At 46.9% G+C, this 23,420-nt stretch overlaps 1 protein-coding gene across 1 annotated transcript in view; it reads right to left on the bottom strand.

Moving 5' to 3' along the window:
• Window positions 1-399: 399 nt before the first annotated feature.
• The window catches only part of Laptm4b (lysosomal protein transmembrane 4 beta), a 45,112-nt gene continuing 22,091 nt past the window's right edge, over window positions 400-23,420 (bottom strand). Inside the window, exons 3-7 of the mRNA XM_004850148.4 lie at window positions 21,283-21,356; window positions 20,765-20,887; window positions 17,999-18,097; window positions 13,198-13,293; window positions 400-851 (exon numbers count right to left, since the gene is read on the bottom strand). Of these exons, the coding sequence (XP_004850205.1) occupies window positions 774-851; window positions 13,198-13,293; window positions 17,999-18,097; window positions 20,765-20,887; window positions 21,283-21,356 (470 nt within the window). The 3' untranslated portion in view covers window positions 400-773. The remainder of the gene's footprint in view (window positions 852-13,197; window positions 13,294-17,998; window positions 18,098-20,764; window positions 20,888-21,282; window positions 21,357-23,420) is intronic.

The raw sequence follows: 23,420 nt of genomic DNA, 5'->3' as shown, positions 1-23,420 counted from the left end.
GATTAGTGGGCATCTTAGGATTCCAAAGCAGGAGGTTGTATGTACCTTGGAGGCAAATACCGCCCCCCCCACAGTTTAGACAAACACGGTGGGTATCCTCTAGGATCAGACTGGGGGCAGAATAAAAGAGCACCAGGTGCCCTACGGTGCCAAATAAACCACACACACACACCCACCCAGGAAGGACTTCCTGTTCTCATGGCCAGGGCTGCCTCCCAGTCTCCACTGAGAAAAATCCCCGACCTGCAAATTAAGACCACCACCAAATATAAGTCAGAAAGAATAGTAAGGAAATTCTTGCAACATATATACAGACTCTCATTTACCCACTTATAGCAATGATTACACAACCAGTGTTCCTAAGGGTTTGTTCTGTACACCAGAATGTTTGTAGGGAAGTATGACCCAATTTTGGTTTTTATTTTATACTTTCAAAAGTGATAAAGGAAACAGAGAAAAAGTGTGACTAACTGCCCAACTTCGGGGGTGAGGAGGTACAAAATCAGACTTCGGGAATTCAAGGTCCATCTATGTTTCTTGGGAAAGACTAGGGGAGCCCATTAACCCCACTCCCACCCCTACAAACCCCACAGCTCAGCTACACGGCGCTCAGCTAAAGCCTATGCTTGGACTACAGAGGGCCTCCAGCGAACATCTAAACTGTGAACTGCGGCATTAGGCAGCAGCTGAGCTCCAAGAGCTCATCACAGAGGGACATCCCCAAGTACTGCTCGAGGTCTGTGAGGCAGCCGCTGGTCCAGCCACCCCTGGGCTTAGGCTGACACGTAGGGTGGAGGTGGCTCCTTGGCAGCGCCAGTCACAGTGGCATCATCGTATGGGGGCAACAGCACCTGAGAAGGAAAGAAGACACAGTCTTTAAAGGTGGGCACACACTGCCCGGAGGTTCAACAGGAACTGCACTTCTTCTTTTGGTATCAGGAATCGAACTCGGGACCTTTCACTTTCCAGGCAGGCAGCAGAACCACTGAGCTAAATCCCTGGCCCTTGGAACTGCACTTTCATTCCAGAGAATGTTTCCCATAATCGGTACCACGTTCGATGTTGCACTACATGGATACATTTGTGCTCCTGCCACTTTCTCCAGGGGCCTGCATGGCAGAGGGCTATGTGTGTAGGAGTAAGGAGAGAAGGCTGCTCAGTGACTGTGCACACGCGTGCACACCCACGGGCCAGGTCCTCAATCACCTAAGGCGCCACTTGTGGAGAGGCCTGTGTGATGTGCAACAGGAACTGAATGAAGGGCTGGGAGTCCACCCGGTCCAAAGCCGGGCTCGGCTACATTTGAGCAGCACAGTCTTGGGTAAATACTCCAGGAGGTCTGAAGGCCTGAAGCCAAGGGGTTTATTACCCATCAGTGGTGGGACAGGAGCAAACACGGGGCACCGCGCTGATCCATAACCTCTGTGTTTACATCTCAAGTACAAAGAAATCACTTGCAGTTGCTTATGAACTGTTGCAGGCTGATGCTGGCTTTCTTGGAGTGCAAAAGAAAACAGATTTAGCAACACAACAGGATCAACCTGTACCATCAACTAACATTTATTACACAGCTGCCTTATGACTGGAATCACAGAGAAGAGAGATAAATGCCTCTGCCACTTAAGCATTCTGAGGGACAAGATCAAATGAAACCTTACCTACTTCAGATGCTGTGTGGAAAGAGAACGTTAACTGACAAAACCATACTTTATCATGTTTTCCATTATGAACATCATTTAGACTTCAAGTTGGAGTATATCAACTCTGTAAATTTTCACTTACTGTCTGTCCTTCGGCTCCTAGAGTAGCAACACTGAAATCCTCCATCAACACCTCACTCCTAACCCCACACACAGCACCCTGGGATTTGTCTCAGCACCCTTTACTACCTGTCTGTGTCTCTTCTTCCAGTCTTGGAGCGATGCTACGACTGAAGCCATCTTACTTCACGGAGGGAGGCCTAGTGCCTAACAATGGTAGAGGCTCGGAAGGTGTGAACAAGTAGGGCATCACTGAGGCTGGCCCCGAAAAACCCTACCAAGCATGGCGGTGCATGTCTGTGATTCCAGCTACCTGGAGTCTGAGGCAGGAGGATTTGAGCCCAGCCCGAGCAACCTAGCAAGATCTACAAACTTGAATTAAAACAATTTAATACCTCAGAGGTAGAGCACTTGCCTAGCAGGTGCGAGGCCCTGGGTTTCCTCCTCAGTATCTCAAAAAACAAGCAAAGAACAACCACCGCCACCACCACCCTGTTTGGTCCAGTCAGTGGGGAGGAGAAATGAACCAACTAGAAGTCAAAAGTCATATAGTAATTTGAGTGAAGAAAGTTTAACAATTATCAACAGGGTATTAGAGAATGGAGAGCTGTTAAGAGGATATGGCTGGAACCTGCTGGACCACAGACAAGCTTCCCAGGCAGAACTGGCCAGAGCCTCAAAGTTGGCAGCTCGAGGCCAGTGTGTCCTGAACACCACAGGCTGGGCTGGCTGCTGCCAGGTGTCCATCTCAGAGGGCCACTGGCTCCGGAAACTGCCGGGGAAGCCTGGCAGAGGAAGTGTCACTGCTGCTGTCCCCACTCCCAACCAGGCCTGGGGACCCTGACAACAGGACCTAGACCCTGAGCCCAGTGTGGTGGCGCAGTCTGTAATCCCAGCACTCTGGGAGGCTGGGGCAGGAGGATTGCAAGCTTGAGCCCAGCCCAGCCTGTGCAAACTGGCAAGTGCTGCCTCAAGATGAAAAAAACTTGGGGCTGGGGATTTGGCTGAGTGGCACCCGTGCCTGCCTGGCAAGGGCAAGGTCCTGAGATCGATCCCATCCCTGTGAAGAAGGAAGGGGGGGAGGGAAGGGGGGAGGGGGGAGGGAGGGAGGAAGGAAGGAATGAACTTAAGGGCAGGGAAATAGCTCAGTGCAGAGGCCCAGAGTTCAATCCCCAGTACCAGAAAAAAAGTTAAGAGGTGATTCCACCTGAGTATAAATCCTCAAGTCATTAAAACTTGAAGGGAAACCAATTCTCTTCATCTAATGTTAAGAAAGGATGAAATGCTCAAAGGAAAAGAATTACAGCCATGCCACGCTGCACTCACAACAGAGATGTGTTCCGAGACACATCACTGTGTGGTCTCGTCCCTGATGAGCACTAGGAGTGCAAACCCACAGAAGCTCGATGGCCACATCAACATGGGCAGCCTGGCCAAGGGGCCTACCATTGTACACGCGGTTCACTGCAGACTGAAACACTTACACAGCTCACGACTGCACACTGTTTACCGGTAAAAGCAGAGAATATCACCAGGCATGGTGGTGAATGCCTGTAACCCTCAGGAGGCTGGGGCAGGAGGATCAATGTGAATTCGAGGCCAGCCTGGGCTACACAGTGAGACCCTGTCTCAAAAAAACCCAAGAGAGGGCCGAGGATTTAGCTCAGTGGTTCCAGCGGCTGCCTCGCAAGCGCAAGGTCCTGAGTTCAATCCTCGGTACCAAAAAAAAAAAAAGAAAAAAGAAAAAGAAAGTAGGAAATGTTTAGGTGGTAGGGTTAGAACTGGACTTTTACAATAATATTTTAGCCACTAAAGGCTAATTTAGAATTCTGTTGCTAGGATTATATCCCCAAAGGTATTATTTATAAATTACACAGCTGTCTTGAGATATTCACAAAGATGTATGCAAGATGTTAAAAGATATGCTGGGGGCTAGGGTTTTAGCTCAGAGGTGCCACCTGCCTCCCAAGCACATGGTCCCGAGTTTGATCCCCAGTACCAAAAAAATAAAAAATACAAGATATGCTGATGCTACTTGCTGGTTCTTGGGGACCCACAAATGGACTGCAAGGACCCTTTTGGTCCCTGGAAACTGCAGGCCAGTCTCGGAAGGTGCTCTGACCTCTCTCCAGACAAGGGGTGAACTGACTTCGAGTTCCGCAGGGCCCCAGAGCACAAGCCCCATGCACTACAGACACTCAACGAGGCAGCAGGGAAAAGGTTGTTGAAAGGTTCTGAACCTCCACACGACTAGAGAGCTAGAGATGCCGTTCAGGGCCCCCAGGAAACAAGTGTGTGCCAGGGCACAGGAGCGAGTCCCTTATCCAACATAACATGCTTCATGCCCCTTATGCAGCCCAGTATCTGGCTCAAGCTTGCCGATTTCCATGCTCCCTTGCAAAGCATGCTCTACTCTACACAAAGCTCAGCCTCCTTACGTGTAAGGCAGGCCCATGACAGCTCCCGCTCAGCGGCTGCAGGCCTGGGGCGAGTTCGCATCCAAGGCAGCCAGCACAGGTCTGGTGGGTGAGGCTGAGCCTGCAGTGGCAGTTTTGTCTGTATCTTTGGGGCTCTGCACCCACACAGCTCTACTCCTTCCCAAAGACACTGACAACAGAGCAGTTGATTCAAATCCATTCACATGGCTTAGGAAAGTTCTTTCTCCTCTCTCAGCTCTTACGGCTACACACACTGAAGCAAGCAGGCAGCTGGGCAACAACTCCGAAGGATTTGGAGACCACGGCTTCTGGCGATGGGAGAAGCATGGACTCCATGCATGGCCAGCCTCATGCGGTGCAGCCACCCAGCTGATACCCTGAGTCTCCCAAAGGCCAGTGGCTTCAGGATGTTGGCTCCATCACCACAGGCCCCATGCCTGCGCCATCTGCTGGACTGAGGTCCTGCAAGGTTAGAGCCGCACGCTGGGGAGTGCCGACCAGCCAAGGCCAGGGCCACTGCAGGGTGAGGGAAGGCAAATGCAGCCCTGGCAGGCATGACACACCCTCTCTCCAGTGCCTTCACGTTCCGGCTGAGTACTGGGAACTGGTTTCTTTCCCTCGGGAGCAAGGCACTGAATTTGTCTCCCTACAACTTGGATTTCCCAGCCCACCATCCCCGCCCCTCCCTCCTGCTCTGCCAAATCTCAACCAAAGTAACTCAGCAAGAAGGGAGACAAACTGCACTCAGACTTTCCTGCAGCTGCCGGTCTGCAAGAGGAGCGAACACGGCTTTGTTCACACCGGCACCTGAGTGCTGACAGGCCAGGTGACCAGCGGAGGGCTGAGTATACTCTGGCCCCTGGAGGAGGAGCCACCACAGGAGGAAACCGCGCCTGTCCCCAGTGGTCCTAAGACCCAGGAGCCTGCAAAGGCGCAGGCAGTAACTACATGGGGGGGGATCAGAAGAGAGGGCTGGGACCCCAGAAAGGCTTCTGCTGGCTTTGGCGGCAGCAAAGGAAAGTGGAGCCTCCTATAAATCCAGTCGTCTTGCCTGAGGGCCAACTCAGGCTTTTGTTTTGGGAAATCTCCCCAAAAATGTGGAAAAGTGAGAAAATATCACGATAAATGGGGGCTTGGGGATTTGGTCCGTAGCCCCAGCCACTGATGACAACACAGCAGGAAGAGCCCCTCACAGCTGCTTCACAAGAAGGCAGCGATGTGCAGAATGAAGCTGCAACTCCACTCCCCTGACAGGACGCAGGTGACCAGGTTGGCCTTACTGGAGGGACAGTCCAGAATCTGCTCCCATCTATGGAAAGAGCAGCAAACTCAGATTTGAAATGCAACCCCACAAGTTACAAATAACGGCCACGCGCCAAGCAGAATGATCCAAGGTGGACAAATGCTGCGCTGACAAGTGGCCGAACCCCAAGGCTTCTACACAGAGGTGCAAGGGGCGGGGACGAGGGACGGGACGCCTGTCTCCAATACCTTCACAGCAGTTCACACCAGTTTCGGACTCCTGACTCTCCAGTGCCTGACTTCACATCCAGCTCCACCCTGGTGGTGGCTCCCAGGCTACCCACACTTCTGTCTGCCTTGGCTACAAATTGGGGGTTCCCATGACACCTGCTCCACAGGTTCATTCGGTTGCTGTGACATCTACCGCTTATCACTGAGGGTATGGTAAGGAGGGAGACAGTCACTTGGGGGAGGGATGACTAGCCAGGAGGGCAGGGGCTCCTATCTCCATGAAGTTGGGGGTCGCTGCCTTCCCTGTGTGCCCTCCGTTCTCCCCAGACCCATTCATTGTGTGTGGGGGGGTGTTACAGACTATTCATCCCCTCCCCCTCCCAGGGGTGAGGAGGGCTGAAACCTCCAAGCTTTACTACCACCTATTGCAAAGGACAAAGGCAAATGAGATAAAAGCTGACTTTATGCTCAATTCATTGCAAAACTCTAAGCTGCCCTCACCCCGTATTACAGAAAGATGCCACTGCTACCTTTAACTCTCAGCAAAGAAGCTATACACATTTTCCTCAGTTATTCATAATATAAAATTTGAACTGCAAAGCTTTCAGATTGGGTTCAAAAGTTCTCACTGGTGAGATATTAAGGCAAAGAAGACGAAAATAATAGACTGCAGATTAAAATGGCTCTGCGCATTTAAGTATTTATTTAAACATTATATATTCAAGCACTGAGAAAGCAGAAGGAAAGCAGGGTGAGCTATCACCATGGTAACCCTGTCACAGAGGCATTTCAGCTGCTGCTTCTCCGTGTCCCCAAGCCTGAATGTGCAGCACCACCTAGCGTACATCTCCTTCACGACGCACACTCCCTTTGGGGCGGAGGCTGAGGAGAGTTGTTGGGAGCCTCAGGTCCCTACTTTTCCCGCCCCCACTCCAGCACTTCTCTGCCTCCCTCCCCCAAATTCATGGGAAGGGAGAAATAGCTCCTTCTCCTAGTACCCAACAAATCAACTATTTAATTTTCTATTACAACTCAATCAGTGTCTACAAGCGGCTTCTCCATATCTGTAATCACAATATAAATTTCTTTTTCTTGGTACAGGGATCAAACTCAGGACCTTAGGCTTAGGAGGCAGGTGCGGTGCCACTGAGCTAAATCCCAGGCCCAACAAATTTCTATATTCTGCATTTTAAAATAACATATGCCTTTTGTCTGTTATAATGTCCACAATAATTTTAATGACAACACAGGCATTTTACAAAGTAGATATATTTGGGGGGGGGGGGTGCTGGGGATTAAACCCAGAGCTTTTGCACTGACATACATCCCAGCCCTTTTCTGATCTGTCATTCTGAGACAGAGTCTCCCTAAGTCACTAAGGTGTCTAGGTGGACACGAACTCACAATCCTCTTGCCTCAGCCTCTGAGAGCTGGGATTATAGGTATATGCCCCCATCCCTCAGCTGGGTATACCCTAATCTAACCAATTCTCCAATTACTAAGACAATTAGACTGAATACTTTTTTTGCAATTAAAAACAATGCTGTATGAACATCTTACACTTTTTTCTTCCTTAATATATATTCCCAGAAACTCCTCCTAAAATTAATGCCATAATCTCAAAAGACCAAAATTTCTGACATGTAGAATCGTTAAGCTCACAATCTCAAATGTCAAAATCTCGAAAACCGTAACTCCTACAGAAAAAAGGAAAAGTTGTATAAGATGGGCAGGAAGTCCAATCTTGAGAAAAAAGATTAGTGCGTTTCTGGCTGAACACAGGTAGGTGCATCATGCTGGCCTAAGTGAATACTCAGTAGCACCCTGTAGAAAATTAATGGAATGTGCTATCTGAAGTCAGCCAGTCTCTACAAGAAAAAAAGCAACCATGTATTTCGATGCAGACTTCACAACAATGACAGTGATCGGCAAAGTTGGCCAGCCCCTATGGAATTACCTGAACTCCATCCTGGTGACACGTTTTCATGTCGAAATTTCTTTTTCGTTTTTTTCTCCACTATTTTAAATGGTCAACATCACCTTTTACAATTCAATATGCCATGTATGTACTTCATCTTTGCATCATTTCTGTTTTTGGAGATATAAACTGTGTGTTCAAATTTGTTTCATACTTTTTGCAAATCTGACTCCATGAAAGTGTGTTGTCACAGTGCTGGCTGTGTAAGTATTGTGTGTTAAATGCTGAGACCTCAAGAGACAGAGGAATGTCCTTTTTGTCCATCTGCATTTGAGAAGACACTTTCTTGACATCTCAGCTCTGTCAAGGTGACTGCATATGCTGTGGTGACCCACAGATCTCATCAAAGAACTTAAGTTGTCTGCCACAGCATTTCAGGTCACCATGGTTATAAAGCTGCGTGCACACAATTACCAATGGTAGTGATGCACATTTACACATTCAGTGCTTGACTTGACTCTTATGAATACAGTTCATAACTACCCAGGGCTCTAGAGAGAAACTGCTCCAAAGCCAGGAGGGTAAGAAACATGTCACTGGACCCATCCAGCCCACAGCAGGGTGACACCGTGGGCACATAGTGGAGGGCATCAAAGGCACTACAGCTGCACTCAGGAGAGATCCTCAAGGGCCACATCACCCCAACTCCTGTCAATCAATCCCCAACTACCCCTGCAATGGCCTCCGCCTCTCCAACCTCTGATCTCTCAGCATCAAACCTTCACACTTCTCTTGCTCTTTTACGTTCAAAGGAAGAAAAAACTTACAGAGGTAACATAAACTATTAAATTATAAGGGAAAAGAGATACCTAAATCTGAGCTATTACAAATAAGGTCTCCCTTTTTATGTCACAGAATTGAATAGGTTAGAAACACCAAAGCCAATTAATCACAGGTGAGGGTTTCACACTCTACAGAAGTTTTCACTGTTCCCTCTGGGACTTGGAGATTTTTCTCCCTTCTCCCTCCGCTCCCTCAGGACTCGTCGGTTCCCTTAGGCAGAAGACAATATGGAAAGTTGGTTCTCTGGCCAGGTACTTTTCATGTCCATAATTCTGAAATCCATCGCAGGAAACATCCTGCAACTGCGCTTCAGGCAAAGGCCCCTCTGGCCATCCTGGAAGGTGTGCAAGGCCTTCGCGACAGCCACCCCTGGTCACTGTGCAGCAGTCGGTTCTCGGGCCTGAAAGAGCTTCTGAGGCCCAACCAAAGGCTCCCCTGCTACAAGTGGCTTCACTCCCTCCCCCTCCGTCTCTCTGCTGTGTGGCAAAAGTACACAGAACTCGTGTCACACCATCAAGAACCACAACCACCTTATACCAGGAAGTAAAGAACCTGACCTGGTTTTTAAGTAGCTGAAAGGAAAAAATAAAAGTATTTGAAAGTCACTGAGACGCCTAGAAATGCCACCCCAAACCTTCCTAGTCAACCACTGCCTTGTTCTGTGGCCTCTCGATGGCCAAGGTCATCTTTAACCTCCGGGAAAACAAAGAAACTAATGGGAAATGGCTGCAGGGAGATCATGGGTCTTCATTCGCCAGGGACATCCTTCTTCACTGTGGTTTTCAAGCACCCCGACCTGAAAGCAAGCCCCATGCAGCAATACTTCTAAACTCACAACAATAAACTGGCACTTAATATTCATCTGGATTAGCCCTGACTATGACATCGAATAACAGACTCCATAAAGTTCAGGTTTTTCTTACTTTTCCAAGAACAGTTAGGAATTTTCCTATACCATCCAAGACTATAATTTTTTATCTGGAATCAAAATACCATTTTGGCTAAATATTAATATTGATTTTCAAGTGCCCCAAATCCACAGGAATCAGATTCCCAGCTTTCAGATTTAACAAAATAGTGGGCACTGCCACGGCCCAAATCTTACTATCAGCAAAGCAAGGCTGCACTGATATAGTTTTGAAACTTCAATCTGCATAGAGTTTCATATGAAAGAAATCTGCCTTCTCCAACCTAGATGTTCGTCTTAATGGGCCTTTCCTCTTAAAGCCACATGTGACGGCAGCAGGAGAATGTGGGGTTATATAACACACACCACCCTAGGACTCTGCACCTCCCTCAGCAAGAGCGCCACCTGCACAGGGGGCCCGAACTCTCAACAGTTGCAGCTACATGCCTGCATTGCCACACCAACTGCGACCACTAAGCATCTACGCACAACTACTTAATCCCACTTGGGAATTTATTTTCATGGCCTAAGGGCAGCGTGGAAAAAATCATTCCGCCCCAAAGGCATCATGAGCTGAGAGCCTGCAGCTCTCACTCTGGCCTACACTCACACCAAGGTTTCTGGACTAATTTGGTTGGAAAACTGGATGGGAGATTCATCCCGGCAATCGTCTCCAATATCTAATAACTCCTATCCATGCCCCTGTCAGCAGAATCTGGGAAGGACACATCTGGATAATAACATGGATGCCATTCTAAAGAAGGAAAGGGAAGATACTTATTTTCTACCAGCAAGAGCCCCGGTATGTTTCTTTCAACAGAGGTCAACATGAATCCATTCTGCCTGGGAGAAGAGCCATCTGGCCTAAAATCTGAGGGGAAGCAAAAGCATGACATTGGTTCCAACAGGAGATGGACAAAGAGAAACACACATGATTATACAAAATAACACCCTTATCGTAACCATGGAACCAGGAAAAATAACAAGTTTAGGTCATTTCAGCCAACACTGACTCCTTTAGTTCTAGTCAAACTAATCTTTAAACATGCAAACCTCTGATTCAGCCAGTCATGCCTATAATCCTAGTGCTCAGGAGGCTGAGGCAGAAGTTTGAGGCCAGCCTACGCTGCACAGTGAATTCAAGGCCAGCCAACTACTGAGTCTCAATCAATCAATAAAATACAAAATTTTTTTTTGGTACTGGGGGTCAAACTCAGGACCTGCCACTTGCGAGGTAGGCGCTGGAACCACTGAGCTAAATCCCCGGTCCCTTACTTTTAAAAAAGAAACTATGTATCCTCCAGATTATGGTCTCCAGATATCATATCCACCACAAGGAAGCAGAGTTCCCTGGGAAAACGGCAGCCTCCAGGCCTGGGGCAAAAATTATACAAATACAAAATGAGCCTAAAAATCTTGTCATACTAGATGGAGGAAGCCGAAGAAAAGATAAACTTCCCTTCCCTAGGAACACAAACACTGAAGCTTTAAAAAGACAAAAAAAGTTCACTGGGAACTTTGGGAGAACAGTGCATTATCAGCAACTACATTTCCTCCTCTAAAACATGTCGGCCTCACACAAAATGGCTGAGGAAATGTCAGCCAATAGCAGGTCCCCAACCTCCTTACACCAGCAGGCCAGAACAGTCCCTGCAGCCGCCACCAGGGCCCACCCTGCAGAAAGCATTCTGAGGAGCAGGTGGCCCTTGGTACCAGAGCCAGGGCAGCTCCTGTGAAGAACTTCATAATAAGTCTAAATAAAACTGATCTGCCACTCCACAACTGTTTTGTACTTTTCAAAGGGAAAAGTAATCATTTCCTCTGAAAAGCCGGTGGGATGTGTATTGTAGGGACTTTCTCATTGTTCTTAAACAATCTAAACACCCATTCTACAAAATTTCGCCTAGGAAAAAAAGACCCCAGTGAGAAGCACATGGAAACAAGCACGTGCAGTGTGGGCATCAACTTCTCGGCAGCCCTGCACACCAGAAACCAGGAGGACGCGCTCACACATCTCCTTTAACAACTTCACTGGTTTCTCAAATGCAAGTCTTGAACCTGACCACGTATGGTAGGAAGCCTCTGGAAGCTGAGGCAGGAGGAGTTTGGGGCCAACATGGGCTACAGAGCATTCAAGGCCAGCCTGTAGTACACTGAAGCCAGCCGCCGTCTCAAAAACAAAAGCAAACAAGGCTGGGGATTTAGCTAAGTGGTTCCGCTGCCTGCCTCACAAGTGAAGGTCCCAAGTTCGATCCCCAGTACCCCCAAAAAATAAAAGCAAACACAACAAGCCGGGAGTGGTGCCGCATGCCCATGAAATCCCAGCACTTGGAGCCTGAGACATGAGGTCCACAAGTTCAAGCCCAGACTGGGCATCTCAAAATTAAAACAAATGCCTCCCCCAAAACCTCGAAAAATAAAAAACTTCTGAGAAAATAATTTTCTCAAAGCTACAAAATTATAAGCCGTTACTTCTTAAAAGAGACTGACCCAAGAGAAATTCCTCAAAGGGCTGAGCAGAGATGCTGCAAATCCCAGAGGCCTCTCACCCCTGCTCTGCAGCTCGGGGTCTGTTCTGCAGCCACTGCTCTTTTACCCGACCGAGAGCCGCTCGGGCAGGCGGGGAAATACTCGGGAGAGACAGGCGACAGCCAGGAGCATGCAGTGATGTTGCTCCCACCCACACAAGTACCATAAAGCTTTACAGAGTCTTACTCTCACTTTATACACAAGAAAGTAGGGTGGTCCAACTATTTCAGTGAGGAAGAGAGCAGAATTTAAAGAACAAAGCACAAGGCCCGGGGATTTAGCTCAGTGGTTCCACCGCCTGTCTTCCAAGTGCAAGGACCTGAGTTTGATTCCCGGTACCAAAAAAAAACCCATAAAGCAGAAACTCTGCACATCCTGGTCTGCAGACCTGACCCTGTTCTCCGGTCCTGTCCCATCCACCCCCGTCCTTGTCGCCAGCCGCTCTGGGCCCTGAACCACACACTGCATCAGGTACTGTGTGAGATACAGATGATGCAGTTGGGGGGGTGGGATTTACACTTCTATCTAACAAAAGAAGTTTCCAGATCACTTACACAAATTACAACTGAGTTCAAGTTCAAGGATGCTTCCAGTGAAGAAATGTTCCATAAAATCATACCTGATAGGTTTAAAAGTTTTTAATGTACAAAACAACTAGTAGAACAGAAATCATCTAAATTTTTTGACCAAGGTTTGTTTTTTTTTCCCTAAGACAGGGCCTGCCTCCTTAGTTCAGGCTGGGCTTCAACTATGTAGCGCAGGCTGGCTTCAAATTTAGGGTGAGCCTCCTGCCTCACCTGACATTACAAGTGTATATCCAGCATGCCCTGCTTTGACTAAAGGTTTCATATACAGGGCTAATTATAAAGACATGGCAACCTCTACCATTCTTATTGACGTATAAATTTGTATTTCTTGGTTTAATTTCACATGTAACATGAAACAGTCATACTGTATAGAACTGACATGTAGAATTACATACCATGGTTTAACAACTGGACTCCTTAACTATGGCCAATGTATATATATTATCTATCTGTAATATTTTTATAATACACAAGTTGAGCCAGGGATTTAGCTCAGTGGTTCCGTTGCTTGCCTTGCAAGCACAAGGACCCAAGTTCAATCCCTGGTACCAAAAAAAAAAAAAAAAAAAACAAGTTGAGCCATACAGAATACAGGGAAAACAATGTGTTTCATTTCACAATGAATCTTGATGACTAAGCAAGCAGCTAATGAAATGTCAACACCAAGAGAAAGTATCAGACACAGAAGCATTAGGAGCCACCACACAGAGAGTGAGGAGCTCTCCGGTAACATTATACCTACCGTGGTGTCGTTGCTGGTGACATAGACCAGGACATCGGAGGAGTTCCTGCCATTGATGTATCGGTAGCAGTTCCAAACACAGCTAATCAAGTAACCCTGAAAGAGAGGTCATCAGACTTTTAGTTTCCAAACACAGACAATTTAAAATATCACACACACAAAGTCATATCATTAAACTTTTATTTACATTAACTAAATGCACATGCTGCCTCCACTAAAGCAAAAGCCTTGTGGTGGTATTGGTGGTAGAAGGGCAGGGGACTGGAAGTCAGAGTGGAAGAAGAAACTGCCTTTTCATTTTGTTTTGTTCTCAGAGACAGGATCGTGCTATTGCATCCGGGCTGGTCCTGCATTCACAATCCTCCTGCCTCTGCTTCCAGGTTTCTGGTAAAAGGGATCCCTAACAAAAGGGACAACCACCACAAATAGTTATCACCCCTAAACTCACAGAACAACCGAAGTCATTAATTGATTTATCACTATATTTTATTTCTTGTTTCTTTGGGACTTTTTATTCTACATGATTGTCTGTGATATTACCACACTAGTCAATTTTTAAAAATCAACTTCACAGCATACAAATTTACTTCATGGTCCAGGAAATTCACTAAAACATTTCCATTTTCATAATGACATAATCAAAAAGGATATTTATTAAAATAATGTCCAAAATGAAGACATACATGCTAGCCAGGCATGATGACATGCACCTGTAATCCCAGCACTCCAGGAGACTGAGGCAGAGGGATCATGAGTTCAAGCTCCACCTGGGCAACTTAGTAAGAATACTCTGTTTCAAAATAATAGAAGAGCTGGGGATCTAGCTCAGTGTAAAGGCCCTGGGTCCAATTCCCAGCCCTGTCCCCCACTAAAGATAGGCTAGAAATAAAGCATGAGTTTGTGGGAAATGTTTCAAACCATGACTGCATTCATCTGTAAATGAATTAGAATTGAATTATTTCAAAATTCCTTTCTAGCCTTTAGAATTTTTTGATTAAAAGAAATTTAAACATATAAACTGGAAAGCCCATACTGCTACTGAGAATGTGACATGGAGCAGCCACGTCCAAGTCTGGCAGACCTCACAAGGTCACCGAGTGACATACAGAGCAGCGATCCTGCCCAGAGAGGCACATGAGAAATGAAAACACACACAGGAAGGTGAATGTGCCAGCCTTGCTTTTCCCAACAGATGAAATATGGAAGCAACCAAAATGTCTACCAGCAGCTGTGTGGATACACAGCGCAGTGGATGGATAAGGAGGAATATTACTCCCCAAGGAAGAGGAGGAAACGGACACTTGGAACAACATGGAAGAACCTTGAGATGTGAGGCCAAGTGGAGAAAGCCAGCTGCAAAGAACCACATATTGCAGGACTCCATTTCTGTGAAATGCCCCAACAGGTTAATCCATGCCCAGAGAAGGCAGCTGAGTTATGGTCAGGGCGAGAGGGTGGGTGTAAGAATGAATGGCAATGTTGGGCACAGGGCACACGCTGCAACCCTGGCACTGAGAGACTCAGGTAGGAAGATCCCGAGTCCGAGCCCAGCCCAGGCAACTTAACAAGTCTGTCTGCTGACTCTAAAGGACAGTACATAACATGCTTCAGTGGCCTCGTTTCTTGTTTGGCATTTCTGTAATCCTGGATTAGAGAACGGAATGTTTAATGTCTCTCACAAGTAACCTCAGGGGTGCAACCCTTCCCTCCTCTGTCTGCAGAGCAGGGCAGTGGGGCTGCTTCCTGTTCCATCTTGGCACAGAGCTGAGCTAACAAAGGTCCCGTCTGGGCTCCAAATCGATGCGGTGATAAGCAAAGTAGGTGGTGAGAGCCACTGATCCAGTGAGCTGCTCCGGGAGGCCACAACCCCACCCGGTGTTCCTCTGAATGAATAATGAGCTCGAGGCAGCAGCTTAGTGCTAGGAAGGAGAAGCTGTGCCTGCAAGGAGTGTTACGAGGAAATACAGTCCAGTCGGAGCAGGAGGCGGAGATGCAGATAAACACATGGAAGAGGAGAGCGCCTTCTCTCATTCTCTCAGGCTAGAGACCCTGCCCACCATTTGTATGGTGCCTTCATTCCCAGCCACGCTTTTAATTTTACTGGGTTCACCGAGGCTGCCCAGGCTGGGCTCAAAACTGTGATCCTCCTGACTCAGCCTCCCACAGTGCTGGGATAAAAATCACACCCCAACACACTGGGCTTGAGACAATTATGCTCAATTAATACACTGCAGAGATTTTTCTCATCACTACTGAAGCCCAGCACTTAGAACACAGCATGGCACACACGAGCCCCACAACACGGCCGACCCCTTATCTTTGGGGACGCACTGAGCCTGGAGTTCCCATCTGCTCCCTATACACACACACTTATGATAACAGTTAATCTGTAAGTCAGGCATGGTGAGAGGAACCCTAATAAACTGGGACAGCTGTGACAATGCTGCCAAAATACAGAACTCCGCACTTAATGTTTTTTGGACCTTGCTCAACCACTGGTAAGCAAGAAGAGGTTTCATTTTCATAAAGAAATGAAACTTCATGGGTAGGGGATTTAGCTCAGTGGTTCCGGCGCCTGCCTCACAAGCGCAAGGTCCCGAGTTCGATCCCCAGTACCAAAACAAAACAAAACAAAAAAACAAGAAATGAAACCTCAGATGGAGAGGGGACTACCGTGCTCACTGAATAAATGATGCACCTTCCCACCCATCATCTTAGTCAGCCACCCCGCAGGACTGTTTATTAATTATTACTGCTATTCGGTGAATCACAAAACTGAGGCTGTGGTTAGAAGCTTCGTTGACAGAAGCCAGCCCAAGGTCCTCTGACTCAGAACCCAAGATAAGCATTTCTGATACAAACAAAAATGTCTACAAAATCAAAAGGCGCTTTTTTTTCCTTTTTGGCCATGGTCTTGGGGATTGAACCCAGGGCCTTCTCGCTGAGTTATATCCCTAGCTCTTTTTATCTACTGAAATGAGGTCTCATTAAGCTGCCCAGAGAGGAGTCAAACTTGTGATCCTCCTGCCTCAGCCTCCCAAGTGTTGGGATTACAGTCACTTTGCTAAGTCAAAAAAGCCTAAGCGCAGCTTTTGGGCTCCTGCTAGTGGCAGAGGCAACCAGGACACAGTAACCTTCCTGCAGGCAAAAATTACAAAATCTGAACTATACAAACATACTTTTAAGGCATGACCAAGTGATCAAAAGCAAGCGCAAGCTGGGTGTGGTGGTGCAGGCCTATAATCCCAGCATTCTGGGAGGCTGAGGCAGGAGGACTGAAAGTTTGAGCACAGCCTCGGCAACTCAATAACTTTGCAAGACCCTGTTCTCAAACAATAAAAAAGGGCAGGGATGTAGTGCAAAGTGAGGGCCCTGAGTTCAATTCCCAGCACCAGGGTTGGGGAAAAAGCAGACAGAAGGGAAGAGGGAATCTACCCTTGAGAGAGGAGCCTCAGAACATCTGTGGCCTTTTCCGGGGGTATCACCAGGTCTACAGGCAGCCCAGGTGGTAGATGGACACACCTCCAGGCTGGACGTCAGTGGACAGCACGAGGGTCAACCGAGTGACGGGAACTGAGTGACAATGGAGTGCAGCATGGGAGCTACCAAGCAGTACATACTCCATGCCCTAACATCCACGGACAACATGTTTCCAAACCTTGCACTACTGAGCTACATGTACAATACTTAAAAGTTCAGAGGAGGGCCGGGGATTTAGCTCAGTGGTTCCACCACCTGCCTCGCAAGCACAAGGACCCGAGTTTGATCCCCAGTGCCAAAATAATAATAATAATAATAATAGGAAGAAGAAGAAGAAGAAGAGGAGGAGGAGGAGGAGGAGGAGGAGGCTTTTCTTGGTGCTGGGGATTGAACTGAGGTCTTTGTGCAGGCCAAGCACGTGCCCCACTTCTGGACTGTAACCCAGCTCCTCTTCAGTGCATCATTATCTTTCTGCTCTTACCATATGACCTATTTAAGATGACTTTTCTCCCTAAATGCAGCTTCCTGAAGCTCGATTTTTGAAAAATGGGGCAATTTTATACCAGAATAAAGGCAATGAAAAGTACGAGAGTTAAAAGTCCAAAGCCTGCTGGGCGTGGTGGCGCAAACCTGTGATCTCAGCACTCAGAAGGCTGAGGCAGGAGGATTGCCACAAGCTCAAGGCCAGTCTGAACTGCATAGTAAGTCCCTATCTCAAAGGAAAAAAAAAGTCCACTACATGGACCTTGTATTGCATGTTGCAGTATTATATACTATGTAATGCACAACACTGTATTAATTTATTCCTAGCCAAATATAGTTTGGAATAACCGTTGGCTGGCTGTGGTCTTGATTCCATTTAGTGTGTCCCTCATACAGACTGTGGAAGTAACTATAATGTTAGGAAATCAAAAAGCAGTTCAAAAATGAACTGACCAGTTTCTCTGTGCCATTCAGGAATACATTTAATGACATTTAAACCCTAATTAAAATCTTCATGTGTTATGGTTTATATCTAGATGTCCCCTCAAGCCTCATGTGCTCACAGGTGGGGGCTTTGGGAGGTGGCTGGATCCCAGAGGTGTGATGCTTCTCAGTGGATGGGTCCACTGATGAATTTATAGGTGGATCTGATGTTGGGAGGAGAAACCTGGTGGCGTGGCCCGGAAGAGTCTCTCTCTCCCGCTGCCCTGCCTTGGACCCAATCTACCATGGACCAAGCCCTTTACAAACTATGAGCCAACATAAACCTTTCTTCCTTGGAGCTGTGGGCACTGGGTATTGTACTGCAGCGACAAAAAAGTAAGACATCAATGCTTACCTTAAATGTCAAGATAATGCTGATAAACAGAAGGATAATAAGGACCAAGCAGGTAGGGTTCACCGACATGATATCATCTCTGTAGGGAAAATTAGGAGGCTGCAAAAGAAAAGGACCTCATTAGCAAATCTCAGTCATCCAGATAATATTCCTTAGGCATCAGTTCAGATGGGCTTACCAAAAAGCAACAAGTAAGGCAATTATTATTCAGGACTAATACAAAATTTCTCATCTACCTCTACTCATGAGAAAGCCAAAGAGGTGTAACAGAGAGAGGCAGGTCTGTTCTTAATCCGGGAGTAACTCCAGAAAATGAAAAGCAAAGGAGGGCTCAGGCGAGGCCTGAAAATGGTGCTCTGCCCTCCAAGCATACAGTGAGAATGTGGGGTCTCCATCAGGGCTATTCCCTACACCTCTGCTATCAGGATTTGCTGCAAGCTCTGAGCCTCCGAAGGGCCCTGCAGAAGGCAAGGGGGAGAGATCTATTATCATGGTGTCTTCTTGGTGATGCAGGCTGCCTTTGGTGATGTTACTTCTTCCCAGAGAGCAGGTTCTCTTACAGTAACAGGAGTCCTCACTTTTGGGTTGGGGTGTGGGTCAGGGGTACAGCACTTGCATAGCATGTGTGAGGCTTTGGGTTTGGTCCAAGCAATGCAATGAACAAACCACTGTCAAACAAGTCAAGTCCAGCCATCCGACCACAGGTCACAGGAACCTGCTGGAGGATCCAACCCTGCCATGGCTAACAGGACAGGGCTCTCCCCACACCCACACGGCCTGCCCTGTGCCTACTCGATGGCTGGGGTGCAAGTGACAAAAGGCTGTCCCGGTGCCATACTTGTGTCCTCTTCACCACCCCACACCGTGTCTGTGCCCTGCAGGAGCAGAACTCTGAGCCAGGGCAGAGCTAGGAAAGAGCAGGAGACAACCCTGAGACCCATGCCTGCTGCTGCTGAGCAACGCCACTCTCAACGCTGCTCTCACATCTTCTACTTGTTGCAAAATTTCCAAGAAACAGAATCAAAGTCGTTTTCTGTGATCAGCTCATAAAACCCTGTGTTTCTGTAGTAAAAGATCCGAAAGGGTAAGAACTGCTTGGTGTTGCTTACAAGATCAAGAAGAGATGACACTGAACCCACTTTCGAGACCCCCTTCTGTTTCTCTTGGACAGAAGCTATCTTTTTCTCAATAAATTCTCTCTACTGTTAAAGGCGGGGAGGGGACAGACAGGGACCATACTGTTCGTGTGGTCTAATTAAAAGAGATCCAAGTGGAAGAAGTGCACTATCCTTTCTACAAAGATCTTGACATTCTTTTCCCCAAGAAAAGTGGACTTTTTTTTTTTTTTTGAGGTACAGGAAATCAAACTTGGACATGGTTTTTAATGCAAGTTGAGATCTACTTTTAAAACCAAAGCAAACAAGGGCCGGAGATTTAGCTCAGTGGTTCGGGTGCCTGCCTTGCAAGCACAAGGTCCCAAGTTCAATGCCTGGTACCAAAAAAAAAGAAAACCAAAGCAAACCCAAAAAAACACAAACTTGTGTCAACTGTGTTAGGATTCTGACGACGTTCAGCCTCATGAATAGCCTACACTTGTCTTTAATACAACACACAGGAGACCATTTACTTCTGTCAATGGCTTGCAACTACAAATATAGGTAGATGGTTAGGGGCTGGGGATTTAGCTCAGTGACACTGCGCCTGCTTCGCAAGCACAAGGTCCTGAGTTTGATCCCTGCTACCAAAAAAAAGTAGATGATGTCTTTTAAAATTGATCTTACACCACTGACCAACGTCATCATTGAGCTTTGTGGCTCTACAGGATGGAGATGAGCAACCATGGGGTGGGAGGAAGTCAGCTAACACTGTGAGGCCTCCCCTCTCCAAGAGATCTCTGCAGGCCACCATCCAAACTGAACCCGTGGTCAACTTCCTGTCTCCTGAATCCCAGCCCTGCCCTCACATGACAAGGGCAGTCTTTCCTCCTTGGGCCAAGGACCCAGCACCAAATCCTGACACCAAGACATCCTCGGCACTGAGGTGATTCTGCACCTGCTCATCAGGTACTCCGTGTTCCCTCCTGCAGGACACTCAGCTATGCCGCCAGAGCTACAGCAGGTAATGTGTAAAATCGGCACATAGGACTTTCCCAGGGGCATGCACTACCAAAACAAGGACCTGTTTTCTAAAACAAAGGGAAGCTGTTTCTAACAAAAATGGACAACCACAAGAATGTAAATACTGGTTTTATGATTATATTTTACTTATTTTACTTTTTTAAAGTTTTTGTAATGCTGAGGATCAGAGCCTTGAAAAATATTCACATTTAAAAGTTTAAAGCCAGCCAGGCAAGGTGGTACAGATCTATAATCCCAGCATTCCAGGAGGCTGAGGCAGGAAGATTCCAAGTTGGAGCCCAGCCTGGGAAACAGTGAGATCTTGTCTGGAAAAATACAGAGTTGCAATACAGCTCACTCAGTGCAAACACCCTGAGTACAATCCCCAGCATCACACACACACACAAATTAGAGAATTCTCTGTTAGTAGCACATAAGCATAAATTACAAATGACCTTTTTTTTTGAGACAGGGTCTTGCTATACAGTTCAGGCTCACTTTGAGCTCACTATATAGCCCAAGCTCACTTCAATCTCATGGCAATCCTCCTGCCTCAGCCTCGTGAGCACTAGGATCACAGAAGTGTGCCACTATATCAGGATTAAAAGACATTTCTTTAATCAGACTGACAAAAATGAAAATTGCTTACCAGCTGCCTTATGTACTCCTGAATGGAGTTTGGGTACACAAGCACAGTGACCGCAACCAAGGCGTTGAGGGCGAAGTCAAAGATCTGGTAACAGAAGAATGGGATGATCCAGGCTGCATGTTGCTGAACACGAGAAAACAGGAGGTTAGTGCCTTCCATGTGACCAAGCAGGATGTTGCTGAGTTCAGAGAGACTGAGCAGGTCAAGACAGTGACTGGTTTGCCACGCCCAAGCAGGCGACAAAACTCAGCAAACACGTCTAGGAGAGTATAATGCTGCTTTCATTGGTTTTCCTGGTACCATGTGATACTAGTGCTAGACTTAAACTTCCAGAGTCTTGCAGAAAACCTGGGAGGAATTCCTTCCTGCTTACTGGGGATAAACGCGGTTTACATCAGTGGTGGTGAACCTACAGTGCTCGTGCCGCAGCGGGCTGTTTGCATCACTGAAAGCTTGGAAAGGTTTGCCATCCCTGGTTTACATGCACCAGCGGCCGAGGGAAAGGGCCGGCATCTCACCTTGTAGGCTCCGTAAGTCGCCATGGCACAGATCAGGATCATGAGGAGAGAAACTGCGATAGCAATGTACATGTCTGTCAAAGGGTTAAAAAAAAGACAATTAGCAACAGAGCCACTGTTTAAACAGTCTGAGATTCTCCCTAAAGCCATTTTGTTTATACATCAATTGTAAGTGAAAACTTTATGCTAAGTAAACCGCCAGTTTTTTTGAGTAGATGATAGTTGATGGACGTAAAGTGTCCAAAAGATGTTCTTCCAAAGACATAAAAACGACTGTAAATAAGAGATTAGGAAAACAGGAAAGACACGTTGTTTACAAATGTCAAAATAACTTTGGCCTTCTGACCTACTATATACATATAAATTATATACAGAATAATGAGTTAGATTTTTTTTAGAGTTCAACAAGTGCCTCACTTATATCTCATAAACTCACGTGGACCTCGGGGCTCTAACTGAAACCTCTCCATGGCTTCTCAGCTCCTCTGGGCTCGGTTTGATGGCCTGCTCACTGTGTGCCTGCCTCTCTAGCCCTGCTCAGCACAGCCCAGCAGCTCCACTCAGTTCATCACCCACAGCAAGATCACATACTGGCTAGGCTCGGAGGCATGCGGCTGTCATCCCAGTACTTGGGAAGGCTGAGGCAGGAGGATCACTACAAGTTCAAGGCCACCCTGTGCTACATAGTGAGTTCAATGCCAGACTCAACTACAAAGTGAGACTAGGTCTCAAAATAAACCAAAAAAATCCTGAGTTTGATCTCCAGTATTGAAAAGAAAAAAAAAGATCACAGCACCATGGGGCTCTGCACCTGCAGATCCCATTGACTAAGAGCAGCTCAGCCATATTGTCACCAGCTCAGCACCCCTTTTTAATCATTCAGGTTCCAGCTTCCAATGTCAGCACTCAGAGCTCCCCGAATATTCTACTGCCACAGCCTGGCAATCAGTCACCTTCTTGTGATGTTATCTCTACAGCACAGATCACAATGGTCGTTTCCACTTGTTACTTGTGTACTGTCTGTTTCCCTCCAGCAGAGTGACCTTCCTGGCAGAAAGGACTTCATCTTGTTCCCCACCACAGCCACCTCAGCTAGCTGAGGACTGACAAGCACAGTGGTCTTGAGCTGCAGGGAGGCACTGAGGACTTGATAGGTCACTGTGAACTGAGATGAGCAAAAAATGAGCATGCCCCCAGATTTCAAGGACTTAGTACAATGAAAAGAATGTGAAACGTCACACTCAACCTTTTTATAGTAAGGTTATTATGTGGGATATACAGAGTTAAATAATTAAAATTAATCTCATCTGTTCTTTGCTTTCTTTAATGTGGCTACCAAAAAATTTTGTTGTGACTTATGTGGTTACAATATATTCCTATTGAACAGGGCTAATCTAGCACAATGCATACATCATAGTAGGCACTAACTGAACATTTGTTTATTCAGGTCTATACATCTAAGAGAGTCTCTCTTTTTTTCAATTATTTGAGACAGGGTCTCACTATGTAATAAAGGCTTGCCTCAAACTTGCAGCAGTGCTCCTGCCTCAGCCTGCTGGGTGCTTCGATTTACAGGTGTGTACCACCACACCCAGCTAGGAGATTCTGATTACAAGTACAGTATGGTTAGGGCAACATATGTGAGCACGAGACCCATTCAGGAAAGAATCTGAACAGTGCTTGATGGTTTTCAAGGCATTTTTTACAAATGTTTCATCTTCTTGACTGGATTAGATATTATTGGTGTTATGAACAAATTATAAATCTAAGGCTCAGAGGCCATATAAATTTCTAAGATAGCATCTGCATCAAAAGATTGAGCAGGCTGGGGATTTAGCTCAGTGGTTCCGCCATCTGCCTCGCAAGTGCAAGGTCCCAAGTGTGATCCCTGGTACAAAAAAAAAAACACATTGAGCTGTGACTTCGAATCCCTGGCCCTTCCTACCACACTGTACCAGGCTGCTTCCAACCCTAACTACCCGAAGACCAATCTGGGCCGAACTTCCTGTCACTTTTTCTCCAAGGCCAGCATGTTAGATTTACAGCCACCCGCTCTGATTCCTCAGCTTTAGGGTTGAGAAAACTTTTCCCCCATACCAGGTACTGAACTCAGGACCTTGTGCTTGCCAGGCAGGTGC

The sequence above is a fragment of the Heterocephalus glaber genome, unplaced genomic scaffold (genome assembly GCF_053883595.1).
Source record: "Heterocephalus glaber isolate CG9 unplaced genomic scaffold, H.glaber_assembly_v1.0 deba00001555, whole genome shotgun sequence".
Classification (NCBI taxonomy): domain Eukaryota; kingdom Metazoa; phylum Chordata; class Mammalia; order Rodentia; family Bathyergidae; genus Heterocephalus; species Heterocephalus glaber.
This window is presented reverse-complemented; position numbering and strand designations above follow the sequence as displayed.